The sequence below is a fragment of the Falco rusticolus genome, chromosome 14 (assembly GCF_015220075.1).
Source record: "Falco rusticolus isolate bFalRus1 chromosome 14, bFalRus1.pri, whole genome shotgun sequence".
Taxonomy (NCBI): domain Eukaryota; kingdom Metazoa; phylum Chordata; class Aves; order Falconiformes; family Falconidae; genus Falco; species Falco rusticolus.
In genome coordinates, this window is record NC_051200.1 from 17,589,751 (window position 1) to 17,613,707 (window position 23,957).

General features: G+C 34.9%; 1 protein-coding gene across 3 annotated transcripts in view; it reads right to left on the reverse strand.

Moving 5' to 3' along the window:
* DIAPH2 (diaphanous related formin 2) overlaps positions 1–23,957 on the reverse strand; it is a 244,533-nt gene that overhangs the window by 99,199 nt on the left and 121,377 nt on the right. For all 3 annotated transcript variants that reach the window (XM_037407809.1, XM_037407808.1, XM_037407807.1), the window contains one exon: positions 4,231–4,395. In XM_037407809.1, coding sequence (XP_037263706.1) covers positions 4,231–4,395 — 165 coding nt within the window. The remainder of the gene's footprint in view (positions 1–4,230; positions 4,396–23,957) is intronic.

Below are 23,957 nucleotides of genomic sequence, written 5' to 3' on the forward strand. Positions count from 1 at the left end.
AACACCTGCTGGATTGAAACTTCTGCTGGGAGAAGTAACAGGAGTTTGCATCTGTAATGACTTCCCTTTAACACAGAAGGCACTTTACATTAATTAGGTAGTAAGACAATTAATGCAGTGCATTAATTTGTTGAGTGTATTCATACCACAAAATGAAGGGGTTTTATGGGATGTTATTAAAACATGACAACCCCATACCAAGGATCTTAAGAATGCATACGTGAAGTTATTATGATCCTCAGTAAAAAGCAAGGGACTACTAGCTCATGACTAACTACACGGTGCCTACCAGAAGGCAGCCTTACTTTTTATTTGTCCTTAGCTACCCCTACGAAAATTTTAAACAGAAAGTGCACTAGAAGTGATTTAGCATATATATGAAATACAAAAGATGGATTACATCTGAAAAAAGCAGAGTAGTTATAATCTGCTGAAAATATAGAAAACCCACTTGCTCAAAATCAAATCTAGCAGAAGGATTCAGCTACAGAGGATATTTTAACTGCGAAACACTTCCTCAATAGCCTCTTCCCCTCCTATGTAATAATAGGAACAACAATAATAATAATCACAGCAAGTCTGCTGTCTGGTTTGAGTACTGTCTAGTACTCAGAAGAATGTGGGTATTCGTGCACTCACATATGAAGAGCCAACAAAGTTAAGGAGATTCTGGCAAAAAAACCCCACACAGTATTTCTCAGTATAAATGACTAGGGTGGTTTACACAATTTACACCACTGTTCTGTATCTACAGAGAAGTATTTGCAGAAGTAAAATACATACATATGTATATAACATTAACCAGAAGATTATGTGTAAATAATAATTGACAGTACTTTGCATAAACAGTCTCAAAACCTTCATTACTCTCATTGCTATCGATGTCTCAGAGCTTAAAAAAGAAGTCACAATTGTCCTACTCTTCGACAACTTCCTGAAACATTCATTATCTATAGCTTTGCTATAAGTACAAATGAAGTGAATTCATACTGAAGAAAACCTTATTCTAAATTCAAATTAAAATTCTTCTGTGAGTAACCACCTCTCCTGAACTATCTAGATTGGGAAGCATGTGAATAAAGTATTTCATTAAAAGCTCCTAAAACAGGACTCCATTTAAATGAGGTAAATTAGCAAATATTTTTTGGGAAAAAAAAAAAAAAGTTAAGACAATTCAGGCCTCTTAAGTGCAGGCAGACATGCATGGAAACCTAAAACTAGACATAATCATCTCAAAAATACTTTTAATGAAATTCAGCCAAGTAAAAAAAAAAAAAAAAAAAAAAAAAAAGGCAATACTCCAACACTCCCTCCTGCCAGCTTTTAGGGGTTTTGTATAGCATAGGCTTGCATTACCAGGCTTGTACTTAGCCCTAAACACTACTAACGTAAAATGTAAACGCAATCCCAGAAAACTGTTTTGCAGAAAATTGAAGGTCCTCATGGGTAACTGGCTGATGCAGGACAGTGTCCAGGTTGGGCTCTGCGGTATGAGACAGATACAGCCACACTGGAGTGAGCCCAGCAGATGATACCAAGACAGTAAGTAATCTAGAGCATATGCCAAGCAGAAAATGAGACATGAGTTTGTTCAGCTGTAAGAAATGAAGGCTCTGCAAGGATCTAATTGCTGCCTGTGAGCTAACAGGAGGGTTAGAGAAGGCAGAAATATATTTTTCCCAGAGATGCACAGTGATACAGCAAGAGGTGATAGACCAAAGCTGGAACATGGGAAATTTTATTCAGTTATTTATTTTTCTCACCACAAGCATGATCAAAGACTGGAAAACCAACCCAGAGAGTTTGAACAAGGCCCTGTGCAACCTGCTCTAACCTGACCTTGCTCTGAGCAGAAAAGTTAAACTACATAATCTCTGAAGCCTAATCAACAATATCACATGAATTTAGACATGGATACCCAGCAACATAGTGTTGATATTGTATAGAAAGTATAAAAGCTTCAGGAATTAACGCAGATTCTGCCTTTGCAGATAGTGGAACTTAGATCATCAGAAGATAAATTGCATATCCATATATTTAAAATTTTGGCATGTGGTGATCCCTCCATAGCCAGATTTTCATTCAGTTGTCCCTTTGTTCATTAAGTTAACAAAATAATGGACATAGGTAAAGCAATAACTATTATAATCATACATCATATGGCCATTATATTAAAGGCTAAAGGATGGAATAACCATTTATTTCCATAGAATACAACATTAATGCAGAAAATATAAAACTGTTATACCATGAAACTCACAGATATGCCCTCTGTATAAAGATCTACACATAAACCGCAAAATTCTTTTTCTAACTAGCAAGCAAGAAACATGGATAAAATGTAGTCTGCTAGATTGCATTTCATTTCCTTTATAAAATAATTAGCAACACCAATCAGTTAAACCCATGCAAAAACACTGAAAAGAACAAGTGTTACTGAAATCATAACATGAATAAATTTATCACTAATACTACATCATAGAGTTCAAAATTCACAACACTGAGAAAAGTCAATAGTCAAATTGTCACTATGTCTCTGAACTCTTAAGTACCAATTTTTGCCGCGAAATAAGACTCTTTTACATATGACTCAGTAGCACCACCAGCCCTGAATTCAATGCTTTAACACTTATAGAATTACTTACAGAAACTCATTCTAAACCTGAAACAATGAAAATGTCATCTGTTCCTGGAACTGTGACGATGTGCACATAATAGTTTGTTGTCTGCTTTTGGTTCATTTAGAAAGGCCACAAAAATATTCCAGCTTTCTTATTAAAAGAGCTACTGTACTTCCTATCTAATTTCTCATGTTTACACACTAAAAACCTGTAATAACATTTCCTCTGCCCCCTTGCTCCTACTCAGCCACTTCAAAGCAATACATGAATCTGTTAGAAATATTCTCCCTGGAAATTCAATTATAAGCATTGAAGAGCCATCAGCCAGATCTTTAGGAAGTCAAAAGCAAGGAAACTGTAAAAACACAATTGGAAGTATTCTCATTCCAATACATCTTCTAGAAAACATTTGCCTTCTAGCTCCTGTCACCTTCATAGAATTTAAATACATACTCGAGGACAGATTTTCATCACAGTATTTGGACATTACTAGCCTCAAGTCACAGATTCATGGAACGCTCAGGGTTGGAAGTCTGTTTCCAGGAGTTACAATAGGACAGATTTCCAAATTCATTGAAAATTCAAGCCTTGGATTTAGGAAAAATGCTCTGAGATACCTCATAACAACTATTCCTGTTCTTGACAAGTCTTCACACAGATGTGTTGGTATACTTAATAATTATGAAAGAACTGGTGATTTACTTATGGGGGAAAAAGAAAAAGAACAATTTCAGCCAATTTAAAATGAATAGTTAAATATATCATAGTTAAAGTAAACTTGGCATGAAATTGATGTTTTAAACTAGTTCTATCTCCATCACACTGAAACTGAAATTCCTTATGATTACATGATATATTCAGCTAGCTACTGGCAATAGACAGATCAGTGAGGCACAGCTGTATGGTAAATGATGGTATTTCCAAGTGGTGTTAATATTCTCCAGAGACACAATGTGACATTCTAGACATCTGTTTTCCCTATACACTTCCTATGGTGCAGCTAATTATGGCTCCCACACAGCTACTAGGAAAGATGACATTAAACCCATTTAAAAACTTAGCTATTTAAAATGAAATTCTTAAATTCCTTCATAAAAAAGCCATACCCAGACATCAACCACTCTGGATGACTGGAATGAAAAAAAAAATATAAGCATCTAAGTGAACTTCATGAGTTCTGTCAGCAATACAGACAGAGCTCATCTTGAAAGTCTTAGCCTTAGCATCACAGCATGACTAAAGCATCATCAATTCTAACACAATATGAACAGAGATACACATCCAGTCAGGTCTCAATTTTAACATGGTTTTCACTACCACACCTGTTTGTTGTGTGTCATCCAAAAGGCAAGTTTTTGAAAAGAGGAAAAACAATTTGTTATTATCTGTATGTCTCAACCTCTTACACAGTTGAGCTGGCAAGTTACAAAATGCAGGATGATAGCTATCAGTGACCAAAATCTAAATCATTCTGGAAACATTCACCTGACTTCCTGCCACAGAACAAAATATAAAGTTAACTATAACAAAAAACGAGAGAGAGGAAAGAATTAAAATTAGGAGAAAGAAGATACCAGAATATGCATAACATTTTGCAGATGTTACTCACCAAAAACAGAGTTCTGAAGTTGCTCAGATCGCCAAAGAATTCCTCTATGCTTACTGCTTTGGGATCAAAGGTAAAGTATTCTCCCAGATTTTCATACAATTTAGTCATGTTGTTGTGCATGTTGGACAATTTTTCGTATTGCTCTCGGGCACTCTCAGCAAAGCTGTAAGGTTTTGTTAAGGAAAATGATTCAATGTAATCCAATCTAACAGTAAAAAAGAAGTAAAGAAAACTCAACACAACGGTTAGAAATGGAAAATTTGCTAGTGCTGTTCTGCTTTCAAATATGACAATTTTATATATTAATGTTAACATGTCTGCAAGTTTATACCAAGTTGTGGCACACTTTTCCGTTAAATGATCCCTTTCCAATGGTGAAGGTTTGCCATTAACACACTATACAACTAACTTGGTAAAATTTCCAAATACCTTAGACATTTTTCTTTTAATAAATAATCTAATTTTGTAAAATACTGTCTATTAAAAGTCATACTGAAAATCAGTTTTCTGTGAGAATCTGACTATAACATCCACCCTGTTCAGGTGATGTCATGTCCCTGTGTATTATATAGCTGTATTTTATATGTAGAATTTGCATTGCTCATAACCATCAATGACAAAATTATATAATATGATGTCTAATTTTCATTGCCTTTTAATATGGATGTCTTTTTTGTGGATTCTTTAATGCCTAGCCACAAAGCTCAGCTCATGCCTCAGGCTGCTTGTACAATGTACAGTTATTTGGGGCACTCTCTCAACTATGTAATTTCACAGAACTTCTAAAAATGGAACATCCACCCACTTGCCCCAGTTAACCGACAAACAGCTTTGAAAAATTATTAGTAAGAAAAACATCACAGAACAACAGAATTCTGTATTTCTGTTAGGAAGTATGGAAGTCTAGAAATGCAACAGAGGTTGACTTCCATCTCAGCAGTCATCGTTAAAAGTTTGGCATAATCCTTTTAAATAGAAAAATGTGGCATTTTTTTCCCCCTTATATGAAAAAAAATATTTTTAGAACAATTCATTTGCAAATAAAGGAAGGGTGCAAACTGCTAAGGGAAACACTAAGTCTGTCTCAAAGCAAGTAGGTTTTCGTCTGCTGTTTTCTTCTGTTGTATTTGTTTGTATCCACAAAGATAACAGTCACAAATCACTGTAAAAAAGTCAGCTAGTACACGATTAAACTAGTTCTGCTGATACCAAATTGTAGCTGATGAAAGTGTTGTGCTGTACCTATCAAAACCCAACAACAAAAGACACAAGTTATTCCCTGAACTACAAAAATCATGCAGCCTGGCTCCCTGTGGCTTTCACTTGTAATGACTCTCTTCCATGCAGATTCTGATTCTTAATACAGCAGAGCTCATGCTTCAACCTTTCCCCATACCTGAGACTCTAATTTGAGACTCTGCCTAGTACCACATTTGTAATTACTCAATATTTTTGAGATCCGTATCTCTCCGTAAAATAACAAACAACCTAGAAACTAATTAGGGAAAACAGACATACAGAGAAATCTTATAAACCATTTCTTTTCAAGACAGACTAAACCCAAAAATGATTCTTTAGAGAACCATCAACAAATTGCAGAATAAAGAAATTCAGGTGGATATTCTATTCAAAGCCTTTCTGTAGTGTTTGGATACTGTTGAGTAAAGGGCTGCCATCTCCAAGCTACACGAAGCTAAAAGGAAGCCTAACAAGGCTGAAAGTATCTCCCATTGTGAAGAGGCCTGATATTTCACCTAGATTTTCCTGCTTTGATTAATGGGAGAGTATGTAAATAGTCAACTACAAACAGGTTCTTGAAAGTATGTCTGAAAACTTTACATAATATAAGCTTTCCTCCAAAGGGATAATTTTCTAAGTAATCCTAATTCATTAAAGCCTCAGTAGCATAAAAGGAAAGCTGTTTTATCTTGTTCATAGAATGTCAGCTTATAATGTTCATTTAGACAGGCAGAAAGTAAAAACCAACACTATGGATCTTTACACATAAATATCAAGACTTTGAAACAGTAATATCTACCAGTATAGTTTCATACCACTGCAAACACAGTACTAATACACCTATATTTCCAGTTTACTGAAATGAAGTTTAACCTGCTTGGTTAGAATGTCAAGCTTGAATCACTCATGTTAACACAAGACAAACTTGGGATAGCTCCCTCTTTAATGACATTTAACTGTACAAAAGGAAATTAAAGTTTAATAGCAAGAATACATTAAGTAGGTAATAATGGCACATCACTGAATTATTGAACACAGCCTAAAATTTTAGAAAAAAACATGAATTGCCTTGGAGTCAGCAGACCACTGTATTGAAAAACTCACCAAATATGGTAGGAAACAGAAATATGAAGGTATATAACTATACAAATTTTATCTATGATTCCTTTAGAAAGAACCTCATATAATACAATATAAACCCAAATCAATATATTAAGAATGACTCAAGTCTGAATAAAAGAAAAAAAACACTCAACCTTCTAGATGTGAATTTAGTTCTTTCAGACAAGACTCCCAGAGTCAAATTCTCCATTCAAGCTGCACATTTAACATGAGCAATAGCCACAGTAAGCACTTAAAAGAGAAAAAACCCCAATACTGGTAATGAAACTAGGAAATATTTTCAAGTAACAGCGCAGAAACATATACTGTAATTTCAACAATTTTTTTGTTTGATCTGATAAGTACGAAAGTGCAAATAAATACCATTAACACATGGCTTGTAAGACAAAAGAATGTCAGTAAGACAGAATATTTTAACTCTACTTAATTTTGAAGAAAACAAGTCAGTGCCGTAAACACAATAGTTTCCAGTCATATGGTACATCATATTAACGAAGTTCCTTTGTCACACTCTATATGCTTCATACAGTCTTCATGCTCATGAAATACTAATAACTTGAAACATCACCTTGAAATGTACTACAACTCATTGCAAAGACAGTCAATACAACAGAGAAGCAAAGCTGTACTTGCCTACACTATTGCATAAAAAACCGATTGAAAATCTAAGCTATCAAAACTGTACGTATTATTAGTACTTAATTCCAAAAGTTTTCATTAATATAGACTGAAGCTTTAATGAGTGCTCATTTAAAAACTGTAAACAAGGTTTCATTCTTAGTATTCTGAATCAAAACAAAAATCACAAACCTGTTGTTCAGGTAAACGAAATTACTTTATTTACAAGGGTTTTTTCCACATACACATTTATTTTTTTTTTCAATTTCTTTCATAACCATAAGAAAAATCTAAGCCAAGACTTTACTTTAAATACTACTATTTGAAAATTTTAAACAAAAAAAAATCATCCCAGAAGCCCCACTTGGAAACATTCTTTCTTCTTCAGCACCATACCTGCCTCCCCAAGTTCCACATAAACCAAGAAAAACAGGTTTGTAAATCTGTATACACAGACAGTTATTGCTTTACTAAGGTTAGGAAATACAGCACTGCAAGGATAACAGAACCATCCCTAATCACCATCTAAGCAACTCTGGACATACAATCCTTACTGAAGTTTTTATATGTAGCGATTGCTACATAAAGGAAAGTTTATGCTGTTTCATCCCTTTCCTTTCTTCAATTTAATACCACTGCAAAAGGCAACTACACAAAACTACTCTGAGATATTCTAAGTGTCAAGTGTGAATTTTTGAAAAAGTGTTATTTCAGTTTAAAATTTACAGGTGTCTTCTGAAAGTGCTATCCTACTGCATTGGTTCTAACACATCACCCTGAGATTAATTAAATAGATCACTGTTCAGTAAGCAGTATCAAAAAGTTAGTAATACATGCTTCACCATGCAATCCAGTAAAATCCTCTGCATGCCATGTCTCTGAAGAACTCTGAAGAACATTAAAATGCAAACAAAAAGTAAAAGAAAACTTTGTGTCTTTTAAATTAAAAACATACAGGTGAATGTAGACCATTAACTTCCATTATTCTTACTGGTTTAACTCTTTTCCCAAATTGCAGTTATCTACAAATTCTACTTTTTCCTGTTTCTTCTCACTGTTAGGAGAGGGGCTGGGAAACCTCCACACCTTTTTTTCTTCCTTTTTTAAAAAAAAAATAAAAAAATAAACAAACCTGTTAATGTGTCTGCACTGCAGCTGCCAATTTAAGCTTCCATCCAAGTTCTGTGGTTTGCTTAACAATGACCACCCCCAGAATGGGGGAAAAATAATTAGATACCCAGATGGATAAGGATTTCTGCAGTGAGAATAAGTGTAGTGTCAGTATCACAACAGAGGTAAATATTAGTACGGCTGTACACAGCCAGCTGAAACAGCTAAAAATAACTTTAAGTAAACCAATGATTTTTTACACTTTGAAATATGACCAGATGACCAGTCTGCTGGCATTTCAGTGCAATGCCTAAACTAATTCACTAAATTAAGCAAGCAATGGATACAAATGTTACCATGAACTATGCTACCACATTATATCAGAAATAAAGAATCACTAATTACCATAAATAGTAGAATTAAATTCTTTATGTCCATATTAGGACTACTATCACGGTACTTCCATGCTTTCTACTGGTTTCTTCCATGTAAACATATGAGATAAAAAGATAGAGAAATCAAGGTTAAAGACCTTAGATCAGCTGGAGGGAAAATCATGACTTCTACCATAACATCTCCTATTATTTTCACATAAATATATTGATAACTTGAATAATAGTTAATAAAAGTGCCTGAACACACAAAAAGTTCATCTCCCCAAAGGCAACACTTATTACTGTCCACTGACAGCTTGGCTTTCATCAACAATACATATGCCACTGCAGAAAGAACAGTGGTTATTTAACTATAATTATAGAAGAAAATGCACTGGTGTTCCAGCAGTTAGTGAGGTCCCTCTCCAAGGCACACAGTCTCTATAGAAAGGGAATTTAAGGCAGGTTCATAACAGATCTGAAACAGTAAAACAAACAGACTACAGAGCTGATGTCTCTGATACCTCCAGAAGAAGAAAGAATGCGCATCAAAAGGAGATACCTGTTAGAAACTTCTAAACACTTTGCAAAAGTATTTTTTCAAAGACTGAATAGATATTCTTTTTGACATGTCCTTCCAGCTACCGGTCACAGGAAGCTGAAAACAGGCAAAAGCAGCATTCCACTGGGAGAGTTTTTCATGTAACACTTGATTCTTAAAAGTTTGTGCTGATGCAAAGAGAAAAAAAACCAAAAAAACAACAACCAAAAAACACATTTAAGAAAGAGGTAGCTGGCGTTATACTACAGATGTATTAACTCCTAGAGAGCAAAAACACAAGGGCAAAAGAAAATAAAGGCCCACTGGGACTAGAGATGGAGGATGTTTTCATTCATAAACACACTCAACCAAAAGGGAAAGAATCAATGTATTTAGCATGTTATATAAATCAGCATTATAATGAGGAGATAAAAAAATAAAAAATAGTTAGCCTGGGATTTTCTATGACTCTGGAAAGCCAAGCCACTTCAAATTTAAACGTCTGATCTACTTATTTTTCAGTTAACTTCCAGTTTTACTGAATGTATCGAGGTTTCTTATTCTCCACACTGATCCTCATATTAATTACAGACAGGAACTGTTCTCAAGACAGACAGCATCATTGAAGAAAACCTGAAAGATGTTCATTATAAGTCTCTGTATGACTTCGCTTGAATTTGTCCACACCAGTCTTTTTAGGTGCACTTCTGTTTGATTCTACAGTTAGATTTTATATGACACACTCGTTTTAGACAAAAACTATAGCCAACAGTAATTTTGAATTTACAGTAAGAAAACCGGTAATCCGTTTACTATTTGCAATGCAAATAACTTATGTTTCTTAAAATAATACATTTCTGAAAAATGCGCAGTGTTTTGCTTGTTAGCTTTAAGTTGCAGATTGATAAATCTGTGTTGAGTGCAAAATGTCCATGTACTATATCATTATGCAGTGATAAAGCTCCAAGCCTTCATAACCCTAAATACTGCAAGACTGAAAATATATATGACAACACATAATCCTTCATGCTTTACTAAATTTACAATTTGAAATAATTATTCTGTTATCTATTTCAAACTCTTGAGTATTCGTTTACTGTTCTGAAAATTGACAATTTCCAACCGAATGTTCTGTGTCTCAGATAATACAGTTTAATTAAAACTGGTTTATTAAAATGTCTATGACAAATTATACGTTTAAATGTTTCTCTCCTGTCCTGAGCAGAGCTATGGAACTAACGTCAGCAGTACACGAAGCAGGAGGCAATGCAGCTACATTCGTATCATAATGCCACTTACTATTCTGGAGATACGCATCCACACAACTCTTTAAAGGGACAGATGCATCTAGAATATGTGGAACAACGAACATAGCAATAGTTGATGTTTTGGTAAAATTAGAACTTCATTATTAATCCAATGCAGAGGATATAAATTCTAATGTTATAAAACCAGTCTATTATCTTGAGTGTCCATTCTTTTATTTTGAAGAAAGCTAGCTTTACTTCTGTTAACTGTCAGCCAGCTCAATCTGTAACATGCTACTGCAGACTGTGGGGAAAAATTAATAAATATGCTGAAAAGCTGCCTATTCAAAATGCTCGGAAGTAAAGTTGTTGGAGCCTGAAATGACATAGTTGGGGGAGAATTAATTAGGCAGAAAGAATTGTGTAAACAATCAGACAACAGCTGATTATCTTTTTTATGCCTTTATGATGTAGAAAACAAAGCATACAAGAGTGGGATTAAAAAATATTTGTGACACCACTCATCATAAATATTGCATTTTACTAGTATCAATTTGTGGATCACCAGATCTGCCTGCAAGAAAACATTATGTCATAGGTGGCACTTGACATTCTCAGCAGTAAGAAATTAGCAACAAAAAGAAATTAAATGTACAGTAGAAAAGACAAGAAATCAGAAAACAATTAGAAGGTTGCTTCCACAAAGGGATCTGCATTTGTACCTAAAGGTACTTTAATGGAAACTCACAACCTAATGCATATTTGATATTCTATATTGCTGAGTCTGAATCAAGAATCAAGTCTGAATCTGAAACGAGCAGCCAAGCTGAGCTTAAATGGCTGACTGAGTGTTGTAACATGTTACCCAGAGAGGTTATGGACTTGTGGCGATACTCAAAAGACACAGTCCTGTCAGCCTGCTCTAAATGGCCCTGCTTGAGCAGAGTGCTTGGACAACATGATGTCCAGAAGTCCCTTCCAACCTCAACCATTCTGGGATTCTGGGAAATCCAAATGAACAAGGCTTTGGTTACCCTCTTCATATGTAATTCCAACTTCAAGATATAACACCTTAAATAATTTCTTTCCCTCTAAGCTGGATACGTAAAGTAACTTCATTACATTAAAAACTCCTAAAATTTAGAAATAGATGCTTCACACGCTGCACTTGATCCAAATACAGCTTGTCCCACCCCAAGCATGCCAAAATCATGAATTTTGATTATGAAAACACCTGAAGAAAAACATGAAATGCTAAAAATGAAACAGTTCTCAGAATCATCACTATGAACTACAAACATCCACTTTTAAAACTACCTTGCTGAACAGTTCATTATTTCAACAAATCTAAATGGTTTTTAAACTTGTTCTTTAATAAAATGGATTGTTCTCATAGTCATCAGAATTTCACAATATACTAACAATTCAGATAGAGAAAGTATAAGGACCAAATAATTGAGTGTATTTATCTGCACTGGGTTTGATTTAGGTTCCCATCCACGCTTCAGCCAACTCATTGTCTGGCTTCACAAAAAAACCCCAAACCCATGCTTCAGACTCGTTCATGAAAACAATGTAATCCCTTGGCATGATCATCTGAAATTAAAACCATAAGTAGATTGCTTGCTAATCTATTGCCATACACTGATCACAGAGCAAACCACTTTTTTTTCCTTCCTATACATACGCTTATCTAATATATAAAATTTAAGACATCCACTTCAACAAGTGCACAAATATTTTTATAATGGTTTCCAAAAAACTACCAGTAACTGAAAATTTACAAAAAATATTTCAACCATGCAAGCTGCATTATGTCATTTCAAAACTCTTGCATACCATTTCCAAGTAGGATTCTCGATCAAGGAACCACTAAAACTAGGCTAAAAATATGTTTTATATAGCTAAAAGAGAAAGTTTGATTCTATAGTGTAGTCACCTTTAATGAAGGATGTACCAACGCTCTTAGTTTCTAATCTCCAAGCTCATTCATAATAGAGCACCCTTTGAATTGAACTGCAGAAACACAAGCAGAACTTATTAGCTGAAGACAGAAATTCAGCTTTAATAACAGTAAGTCATTTGCACTGATAGCTTTATTTTCACATGCTATCAGTTGTAAACAGATGCTAACAATTTTATCATTCACACTACATACATAATGTATCTCTGTGACTACACAGAAAACAAGACTTCTGGAGCATACACAGATAATTATGAATCACAATTATATACCTAATCTTTTCTTCCTGTTTAAAGCATTTGTGGGGGAAAAAAACCATGCAGAAATCTTCATTACAATACACTTTATCTACCCAAATTGGAACGCAAATAGACCAAGACCCATAGAAGGACCAGGACCCACTTTACCTGTTTACACAAAAACATGTATGTCTGAAGAGCTTAAAGATTCACTAACAAAATACCCAGAAATTCTCACAATAAGCTTTTGATTTCTCATTACAAAACAAATTACCTTATAATTCAGCATTTGACAGGAGAGCCCAGAAAAAAAAACACACCAAAGAGCAGTTGCTTCTAAGTTATTGTACAGCAAAGAGGTCTGTTCCCCTCCCTGGCCTTCATTACATCAGTACCTAAGAAATCATTAACTATCAGAATTATTTAATACAACTGCATTCACTGTGTCCAGACACTTTTTCAGTGTTTGTGTTAATGACAACGAAGCACAGAGATCACAACCCTCTGATAACAATGCTAGCTGTGACCTGCACCTTCCTCCTAAATTGCAGACTCATACTTAGGTTCATGTTAATTAAGATGAGGCTTTCTGATTTGTCCCTAAATGGCCATAAAACTTGCATCTTGATAAACACTAGAAAAATCTGTCAATGTTTACTTACTGCTAGCTCTAAGCAATCATTTCAATTCCTGATTTTCATGTATTCAAACTTCTCAATAATGAAAAGACCATCGCCATTGATTCTACATACAGCACTACGCACAAGAGAAAGCTTATGTCAACATAATTTGAACATTGCCTTTATTATTTATACTTCTGTTCATCAGGATGCAACGATCAGTGCTCAGTTCTCCAGAAGTCCCATAGGAACTCTCTAGGCAAAAAATGATAAACAAGGGCCAGTTGTATAAAATATTCAGTCCACGAAACAAAGCTCCACAGGCTGTTTCTTAAATTGGTTTATATTGGAAAAGTCTGCTCAAAGACTTACGATGCCAATTTAGGAATTTGCTGTGGTAGCATGAGGAAGAAAACTTTAGAAGGAAACAAGAGCACTTGACTCCTCAAAGAGAACACATAAAAGGCAACATTTATAAAGCCACAGACTAGAGAGAAGGTTGATCTTGTCTTCCTTAAACAAAAATACTTAAAAGAATTCTTGAGAAATGCCAAAATTAGAGCTAGGTATTAACCTAAATGAACCTTTTCTCCCCCTGCCCCACCATCCCCCAAGAGAAAAAGGAAGTTGCTGACCTCAGAAGTTAAGGGTTTTTCCCGTAATTGTAACAGGGAAATAATCCCTAAAGTCCATACTCCTATTTTTAACAGGAGATAGAAAGATCAAAACAATTGAAAAAGCAAACCAGACCTTTCATCCTGACAAAAGCAAAACTTCATTTCCACTGATGAAGTCACCAGAATTTTGAAACTGCTTTTGGAAAAACATGCTGAGAAGAACTGAATTGAGTGACACCGCCTGACGGGTGAAAAACATCCTTGTAGGAGACTGGCAAAACACCATTCATGAATGAGAGGTGACCATGCAGCCTCATCTGCTCTGAACGGCAAAGTTCAGAGCACTGCTGAAATAAAGAAAAAGGAAGATTATACCACTTGAAGAACGAAACACATACAGGTATAGATATTAGCTTACAACCAGCACGTATTGGTTACTACTTCCTAATCCTCCCTCACAGCTCTTAAGCATTTTTAGACCTACAGTACGTACATGATGATAGCATGAAGAGGGGGTAACTGACGGCAGGGTACAGGAACAGACGCAGATGACAAGAGACAAGACAGACAAAAGGAGTCTTTCGATGTTACAGAAGACTGTAATGCATTTTCCAGTCTATTATTCCAGCTTGGTAATACTTTACAGGTTATTTTTCTATGCTTGTACAATATTCATAGATCTTTGCTCAGATCCTTATAAGTCATGGACCACATTTTTGCCTGGAATCCCATACTAACTCATCTGAAAAGTCACTCCCTGTATACTTTAGTACAGGTGCTTTTCCGGCACCTTTTACAACAGAAATCATCTAGTTCTTAACTCAATTCTCATTTGTGGGATTTAAGTTGAAAAATAATTTGAAACTATATGGAGTAGTATTTGTAGCTTTTTCAAACTCGCATCGTTCTCATATTTTGCGGCGGCACACAATTAATTATAATACTATTCATACATTAATTAGAAAGCAACACAGAAAACATGATAGTCAAGAATATATCAAACAGAAAATGTTGCAAGACTAATGGATTCCTAGCATACCTTCCCTGGAGAATAATTAGATAAAAATTTGTTTAGATTAATAAAAACAAGAAAGAAAATAAAATGCAGCTAGTACAAACAAAATGATTCTGCAAAATCTGTATTCAAATTAAATGTGACTTTCAAATAGAGCATTGAGAAACAATATTCTAACAACAATTAAAAAAAAAATTAGTTATTGATATCTATTTCAGCAAAGCCACGGTAAGGTAGCCACCCCTAGAAATATTATATTAGCTTTGGGACACAAAATAAGATGCCTTAAACAATACTTATAGCTTTGCGTGCCCTAAATCTTTCAGAGAAACTGCAACCACGTTCACTTCCTCTTTGATCATGCACTTTTTCCACACTTCATCTGGATTTAATTAAGAGAGGTATGTTCAAGCTGTCAGTTGTGCCCTGTTCTAACAAGCTTCAATCAGCAGATCTGATGGTTACTTCATCCAGATAGAGATTTTGGTGAAGTGTGGGGAAGGAAATACAAGTGCCTTCTTATATTTCTAGGTTTTCTTTAATATAGCAGCATCAGAACCCCTAATTTACTTACTTTTAGAAACCTGGAAAAGTTCAAATCATATGTTTCAAGAGCCTAGATTTTCAAAATGAAAGAGGAAAAGGAATGATTTTATGTCACCTGATTAAAAAAAAGCACAGAATAAATTAATTCAAATTGAGATTTGTTTAGTGCAAACGACTGCTGCAATGAAGTTTTCACAAATCCAAGTATAGGAGAAAATGAGAGTGAAAGACGACACTCTGAAAATAACAGTTTATTTTGCACATAAATAGTATTTTGAATATCAGTTGCATACTTAAACCCACTCACCATTAATGATTTGATTAAAATGGTGCATGTCCTTTCCCTGCTTTCTTTCCAGATACGGTTACGTATTTTTTGTTTTAGTAGTTCATCTGGCAATTATTCGCTCGGAACTCACCGCCCCACGCACACAAATAGCCTTGCCTCAAACGATTGGGACTAAAAGAAGGAAAAGCCAGTAAACTAATACCTCGTATTTTGATCTCAGCCAACAAATACTTAAAAATATTTCTTAAACAAATGTTCTGGTTAGACAGAAAAGCAAAGAGCATAATCACAGGGCAATCAGGATCTGAAATGAAAGTTTCCAAGTTTCCTACACTGAAGACAAACTGCTTTAAAAAAGTGAGTATATTTTCCGATTGCATCCTTCCCCTCCAAAAAGTTGTTTGTTTTTTATTTTTATTATTATTTCTTTTTCTGGAGCGGAGAAGGATAGAGGGCAAAAAGCAGTTCCACCAACACCAACATTTTTTATAAAGCAATGTCTCATGCCAGCTTGACTTTGATATCTAATGCTGCAGCTCCAGGGATTTATACAGTGCACTCTCCCTTTAATTTCACATTTTAAATTAAGTGTACAGCAATTAGGAAATGGATGTCTAATGAATTATCATTCTAGTAGTGCACAATTCTGTACAAAATTATCTTTCAGTGATCTGGACAACTGGGTTTAATATAAATTTAAGGATGAAAGCACAGTTTCCCTCAGGCAATTATTCACAATCAAGAAGCCTTTAGATTTCCAAGTGTTTAAGTAGACTTTTGCACATAGAATTTTACTCTTTAGAATCTCCTAAACAAGCAGGCTTTTCCTCCTCTAAAATTTTCATGTCAGTGGAGATTACAGCCATTTTTTTTTCTATCACTAGGTAGCCAATTTATATGCTAAAAATGCATTTCAGCAACATTTTTATACTTTTCTTCTTTCTTGTATAAAATCCTCTCTCAATCTTTTTCATACCAGCTTTAAAGCAGAATTTGAGATGCAGTCGTCAAGGTGAGAACAGAACGGAGCTCCCTCAAGTGGTACATCTACATAATCTCAAGGATTAAAAAAATCCAACACAAATCTATAGGCAAACATCTGGACTTAAACAGATAACCTACAAAAGTTTGTACTATGTAATTTACAGAAATTATGTTTTTCAGTAAACAAAAACTGGAAAAATAAGCTATTTGAAGTTCTTAATTGCCACACAGCTACCTGTTGCATATCATTACACCTCCCCATTTGTAACATTTTCCAATTTCTTCCTTCATTCATACTCTAATGGAAGTTACAGATTATTTGTACACTCCTGTTCACAATATTTATAGTATAGCCCAACATGAAAGACATCAACATAGTCTTATGTCCCTTTGCATCAGGGCTTTTCCTTTTTAAAAAGAAATTAAGATCTGAAGGTAGAAACATACTGTGAGAAAGAAAATTGATAGTCTGCTTTATGTAACACTATTTTCATTTAAAATGTCCCATAGTTCTTGTATTTTTACATATTAAGGAAATAGTACCTTAGTTGAGACCAGTTAAAATTCAAAGAACCATTTTCTAAAGGGATGTCATTTATTATACTGATAGCAAATAACTGTAAGAGAAATTAACATTATGCATCGACACACGACACATTATTAGGTGATTTTCAAGTTCAATTGAAGTAATGATTACACCTATATAATCCTGTAGTTATCACCTGGAACACAGTGGGTATTTTAGTTTGCTTTAAGAAAGGTGAATCAAATAGGAAAAAAAGAAAGAATAGCAAAAATGTATGACGATAAAGGAAGCAGAAAGCTCTCTAAAGCACTGTGCTTGAATCTGGCAGAAAGACATTTTACAGGTGATTCTTTCTACGTACATCTGAATGAAGGGGAAAACAAGACAGACAAAAGCCCTTTAAAGAGCAACACTAAAGTAACAAAAACTATTAACTGACTCTGAAGAGCCAGTGAACTGGGCAAATTCACCACCTGGGAAAGGAAAGTTCTTCAGAGAAGTTTTTAATAGGTACAACAGAGGGCATATAAGCACAAAGTTTTGACTTAATTCACAGATTCAACACTTTCAGAAAAATTGTGCGATTTTTCATGAAGATGAGTTATGAACACTTTTCATTCATACTTTTGGCATCTCTGTGCTTCTCCCCTCCAGGCCTAGTGCCATGCCTTTCTGTGATACCGTCCCCACACACACACCTGACAGCCCCACCTTCAACTCCATGCAACTTACCTAACCTCTTTGCTATAAAGCACCTACATAAACATAAAAAACCCTGAAATCAACACACACACTTACCATGCTATCTTCTAGACAACAAAATAAAGAACATACCCTTAGCAAAATTCTAATTCATTAATTTTCCTCCATGAGGAACTATGAGCTATATTACATTTCCAGCTGGTTTTGTTTCTTTTTTTTTTTTTTTAACTTTATAAACAAGAGAAGGTAGTATACAATTTATCTTACCAAACTCTATCCTTATGATCGCAAAGTCCACTGCTGTTTTTCTCACATAGAGGATCACACACTTTTTTCAGAGTTATTCTCACACTATTAGGTCCCAGTTCCCCTCCCAGGACCATGTAGTATTTATCTCCTTTGTGTTTGTATTCTTGCTGATTTGTTACCTGAGAATCTAACTGATATACTGTTTGCCTTTTGTTACAGAATCTTCTTGAAGCTAGTACATAAAAACGGACTTCACATCAGTCCCTAAAGAACCTGACTGATACCTTACTCTCCTAAATAAATTGCTACTTCTCATCATCCTTTGTTTATGCCCTTAAAGCGGTCTGTAGTCTGTGAGGCTGATCTTGTCTCAAAGCAAATCAACATTTTTCACATAACTGGTCAAGCACTGAAACAATGATTTACTAATATCTCTCTTGGTTTATATCTTGTTTTGTTGATAAAACAATGCAATATCTCATGATCAATTATGCATGTGTACAAAATTCCTTTTCCAACCATGAACATAAAAATATTAAAATACAGGAACACAAAAAAAGGTAATAAAGTCATGTACGAAGCAAAAGCACAGCAAAGTGTTGTAAAAAACCCCCTCGTATTAGGACAAAAAACACCATCTGGAATCTCGCCAGATTAGACCTGACCGATTCAAAGTTTTCCAAATTCCATTTCACTGAGCAACACACAGGCTGTATCCAATTAAACAATTAACATGAAATATCTGAACAGTATCTCTTGTTATTTTATGGTATGTAATAAAAACAGACTAACAATTATATTGATGCATAGTGCACCACAGAGGAAAATAAAGAATCTCAGCACACTTTAATGAAAATATCATACATTGTGTGACTAAACACACAACCCCACCACACACATACCCACCCACCCCACCCCCAACCATCCACATTTATTCCAGAAAGCTTCAGCATGCCTTCAAAGCTGACAAAGAGAGGTAGTAAAACAAAGAGGTGGCTTTCAGTTCGTAAATGGTAAGTGTGTTCACTCTGGTTCAGGATAAGCCTGTACTCCACATACCCTACAAGAAGCCCTCATAATTCCACACTGGCTGTTTAAATTGACAATGTGGAAAGATGGAAGGTGGACTGACAGTTCCATCACTATTTCTCACGTACCTCTTAGTATCACATTTACTCAGAAGAGATAAAGCAGAGGGAATAAAAGTGAAAGCTAAAACTATGCTCAAACCTTCTTCATTCCTCAATCCCCTTCTGTCAAAGAAACAGTTTAAGGAAAATATACTTAATGTTACACTGTCTCTCAGTTGGTAGACTGGACTCGATCAAGCAGGAAGTTACAAAAGTTTTTTTTCTACAAGGTCAAACTTCTCTTTTATTGCAAATTCTCTAATTCTACAAGGATTGAAGCTCAGTAACCATGGATGCTCAAAGCACATTAGTACATGAATGAAAAAGTTTCATTTTAAATGGCTAGTATAAAAACCTGTATAGCAATTCTGAAATAAGGATTGTAACAGTATTATGATAGAATTCTTTCCGACTAGTTTGAAAAGAAGATTATTTGGGAAAACAACTAGTAACACCACCATTTACCGTATTAAATAACAAAGAAAACCCAACTGGGTTTCAGTCGTGACCAGAAAAGGAGATTCATTCTATTAGGATAGCAAAATAACTTGCCGTGTTTCAGCAATGTATTTTTATAACTTAACTTTATAGAAAGATTCACAGCTTTCATCTGCTGCGTATTACAGCAAACACAATGGGATAATAAATTGCTGGTCTAGAACATTTACACACAGCAGAAACAGTATATTTAACCTTAGATGAATTCAATTATGTCTGTTGACCTTCATGACAAGTATCTAGTCATATAAAATCTGACACTACTCATGCAAACATTTCAAAGCAATCTTAGTGGGGGATCAGCATTTTTTTTTTCAGGGTGAAAAATTAGCTAAGTGAAAGGATCAGTAAATGCCACAAGGCCATACTGACATTTCTCAGTGGAAATGAAATTGAATAGCAACAGTCACCTCAACACTGTCACTGAAAAACAGGATTTAAAATAAAAAAATAAAAAAAAAAAATTACCGCTTCTGGGATTGCTTCTGTGCGAGTGCTGCTGTGCTGTTCAGGACAGATCTCCAGAGTGTGATTTTGATGTTGTGCCTTCTAACTGCACCAGGTCCTAGCAGTATTTTTCACCTGCTGATTATCTAATTTAAATTGGTCCCTATAAAAAGGCTGTAGCATGCAAGAACATTATTTTATATGCTAGGGAGACACACTCTCTATAGACTAAGCAAACAAGTACATTTGAGCTCAACATCAAACAGCAGTCCCTTTTTCCCCCCCTTAGCTTAACAATGTCAACTAAATATACGTAACAGCACAAATTGCTTGTAATTTGATTTTGAACTTGGCAGTGTCAGTTCTTCAGTAGGATTCAAAATGCTGAGATGCTATGAGCTTGAACAACTAGCAACGCAAAAATGGAAGAAGAAAACACTGTTTATTCATTGATGCCCTGAATTTTCTAAAAAAAAACCCCACTAGTTTGGAAAAGAAAAGCAGATTATATGTATGTACTAATTCTTCCTATCTTGTATCACAGTGCTTTCAGAAGTGGGATTTTCTGCCTATGCTGATGAAATACGTCAGACCTTCAGATGTACTTCTAAGAATTACAAGCACGATCAGTTTAATCAAGTGTGCCTTGTTTGCTTTAGCATGGACATTTAAATATGATGCGAGTGTTCAAAGATAAAAAGGTTTTCAAATGTAACCTCTCCAAACAATACACTGTTTATTTCCTATTCAAAAGTATATTTCATTAGTTTCTTCCCTGCATATATTGAAACAATACAAGATACAGTTTAAATAGAGAACTCCATAAACTAAAGAGTCAACAGCAAATAAATTGTTACTTTCCTGCACTGTACCTGCAGTAGGCAGCACAAAGTCTTTCTTCTTCTTACTTCATTAACTTAGAAAAAAAACAGGGGTTTTCTTGTAGGTTATTAATGGAGGGTTAAATTAATCGCAAGTTTAGTTTTGAAGAAATAATTTAGCTCATACTTCAATGCAAACAACTACAAAAATTGTATGTTCTTAATAATCACTACCAAACAGAAGTCTCATTACGTGACCTAGTACCAGCACAATTACTAGATGTTCAATCTATATATAATTTATACTATAATTTCTTGCTATTAAGCAAAATCCTGAAGTTTCAGCAAGTTCATAGTTGTTTGATGGTGACAACAAAATAGACCATATGATGGCCTCAACTGACTCTTAAGAATCAAGTATATCAAAGTTCGAAAGAGTTGAGTGAAATTTGACCAATTTTCCCCGGGGGGGGGGGGGGGGGGGGGATTTAAAAATTCCACTGTTTCTAGTCTTTCCTCATTTACAAATGGTATCAATAACAATAATTTAATGTTACTTGTCCTGTCTTCCCTATATATTAGTACAAAAGACTAACAATTGATGGTTGAAAACATTTTAGAAATTGCTTGACTAACCATGTAATCAAGTATTAATTTTTTTCTGAGGTAAGACTTGAAGAGCACAACTGACATTTTGATCTCTTAAGCTTGAATAAATCACTCTTGTTTCTTTTCCTTCCACTGTATGCATTCATACGTCTTCTTCAACAAGACTATTCCCTGCTAGCACATCTTAAGACATGAGCTTTCTGCTAACTGTTCCTTGGAGTGTGTTTTTAGCTGTAAGCAGAAGGCTTACCTTTTAAACAAATGCTCAACACCAAGAGTAACAAAACACCCTGATTATATTCATATAACGTAACCATAACAAACAAAGAAAAAAAAGTGCCGTGCTACATCTAGAAGATAGGTCTTTCTGTTCCTCTGTTAATCATCACATAACTTCATAACTTTCTAACTACTGCACATAGGTTTTCTCACTTGGTGAGGAATGAGTAGGTAGGAAGAAGAGGGAAGTAGAGAGGGGATAAGAACCAGGTTCTCAGAGAAGTCCCCCCCCCAAAATAATCTTATTGATGTGCAAACTTTAGTAAGGTAGACCTTCTTTCCTTAGACACTATCTTGAAAAAGTATTTTATCTGGATAAATAACCATTCTTTTCCCCAAAGTACCTCTTTCAGCCATGAACTACACTTTCCAATGAAAGCATTTTCAAACGTCATTTTTGTAGACAGCAAGAACAAAAGCTTTATATAAATACTGCAAGAAAAGGCACATGTATACAATTGTCTTAAGGATTATACATGACCTAGAATTTCAAAAATGACTGAATGGTTTTCTTTTCCAGTTCCCAAAGCACTGAAAAATACTTCCACATTTAAAAAAAACATTCAAATACATTCAGGCAAAATAAATTTACATCAAAGGTAGGGGCATATAAGAAATTTTCTAGAAACTTTCCCCCTTTGGGGTTGTTTTTGATAAGCCCCTAGTTATGAGCAAATTCAGATATTAATATACATTCTGATGCAGAAATTAAGGCACTAGTGCATTTCAAATAGACTGAAAAACAAAAGCAGGCGTTTCTCTAAATGACATCTCAAAACACTAAGTGAGTTATTTTTCCATAACAAGCTAGGAGGAAATCCCAAGTGTTAACAGATGACAGGAGCGTTAATGCCATTAACATTCTTTCAGCGCTCCATGTCAGTGTGTAAACGATGTCCCGCTGCTCAGTCACTCTGACAGGAAAAAGGTTCACAGCCGTTTCCAGATGCTGAGGTTCCGATTCAGAGTGTATTTGTTTCTTCCCTAGTGGCCTGCTCTAAAAGATTCCGCAGTACAGTGGTTCATACCAGAGAACTATCCATTGATGTTTAGCGCACATTAAATATCTCACATTCTCAGTGCATTAAAGTCCCATACACACTTAAAGTAGAATTCTCCCCAGATCATTTCATTCCAACTGAAGTACATCAAGTAAGGAACTAATAAAATTCATATTAATTGTGAAGCAATAGTCATTATTAGCTAGAACTAGGAGCATAAATACATATCAAATAAGAATATATGCCTTTCAGGAAGGCAGCTTTTTATTTTATAAAAATAATTCTGTTTTAATGAATAGTGTTACTTTCTGAAAATTAAAATTAGCTCACAAATTGCTGTTGTTCTATTAAATGGTGAGATGAATGCACACTGCTTTGAAATTTTTATCTGCAGTAGTTTTTGTTTATTCATTCATAGCTCCCTTAATTTAGCAGTTATTTAAAAATAAGCTTTTAATTCTTCACATGTATGCAATCAGAAAAACCAAGTGGCACCATTTATTGCTCTGGTAAGCATAAGATTTTAGCATGATTAGGCATGTTAATCTCTCTTACTAGGGGAAATGATACAGCTGAAAACAGAAAAGCTGTAAGAAATCTTCATTTAAGGATATACTACTTCATCTAGGATACATTATATAAAAGAATTAACATGCTATTGTTTACAAAGTATATAATGGTCCAAAAGCCACACAGCCTAACTGGCAGGATAACAAAAAGAATGAACATAATGTCCAGTGACCAAACAGCGTGCCCTCCTGCCACACTAGTTCTGCCCCTTCTCCCTTCTCCTCAAAACGAACCTGAATGGTCCTGCGTGTTTTCTAGAGGAACAAATATTTGTCGTCGGCAGGCGCATGATGGGAGGAAGAGATGGTATTTATTATGTAACTATGGCTCTAATTAAAGATTAATTAGTAAGTTACCTCTGTACAACACTC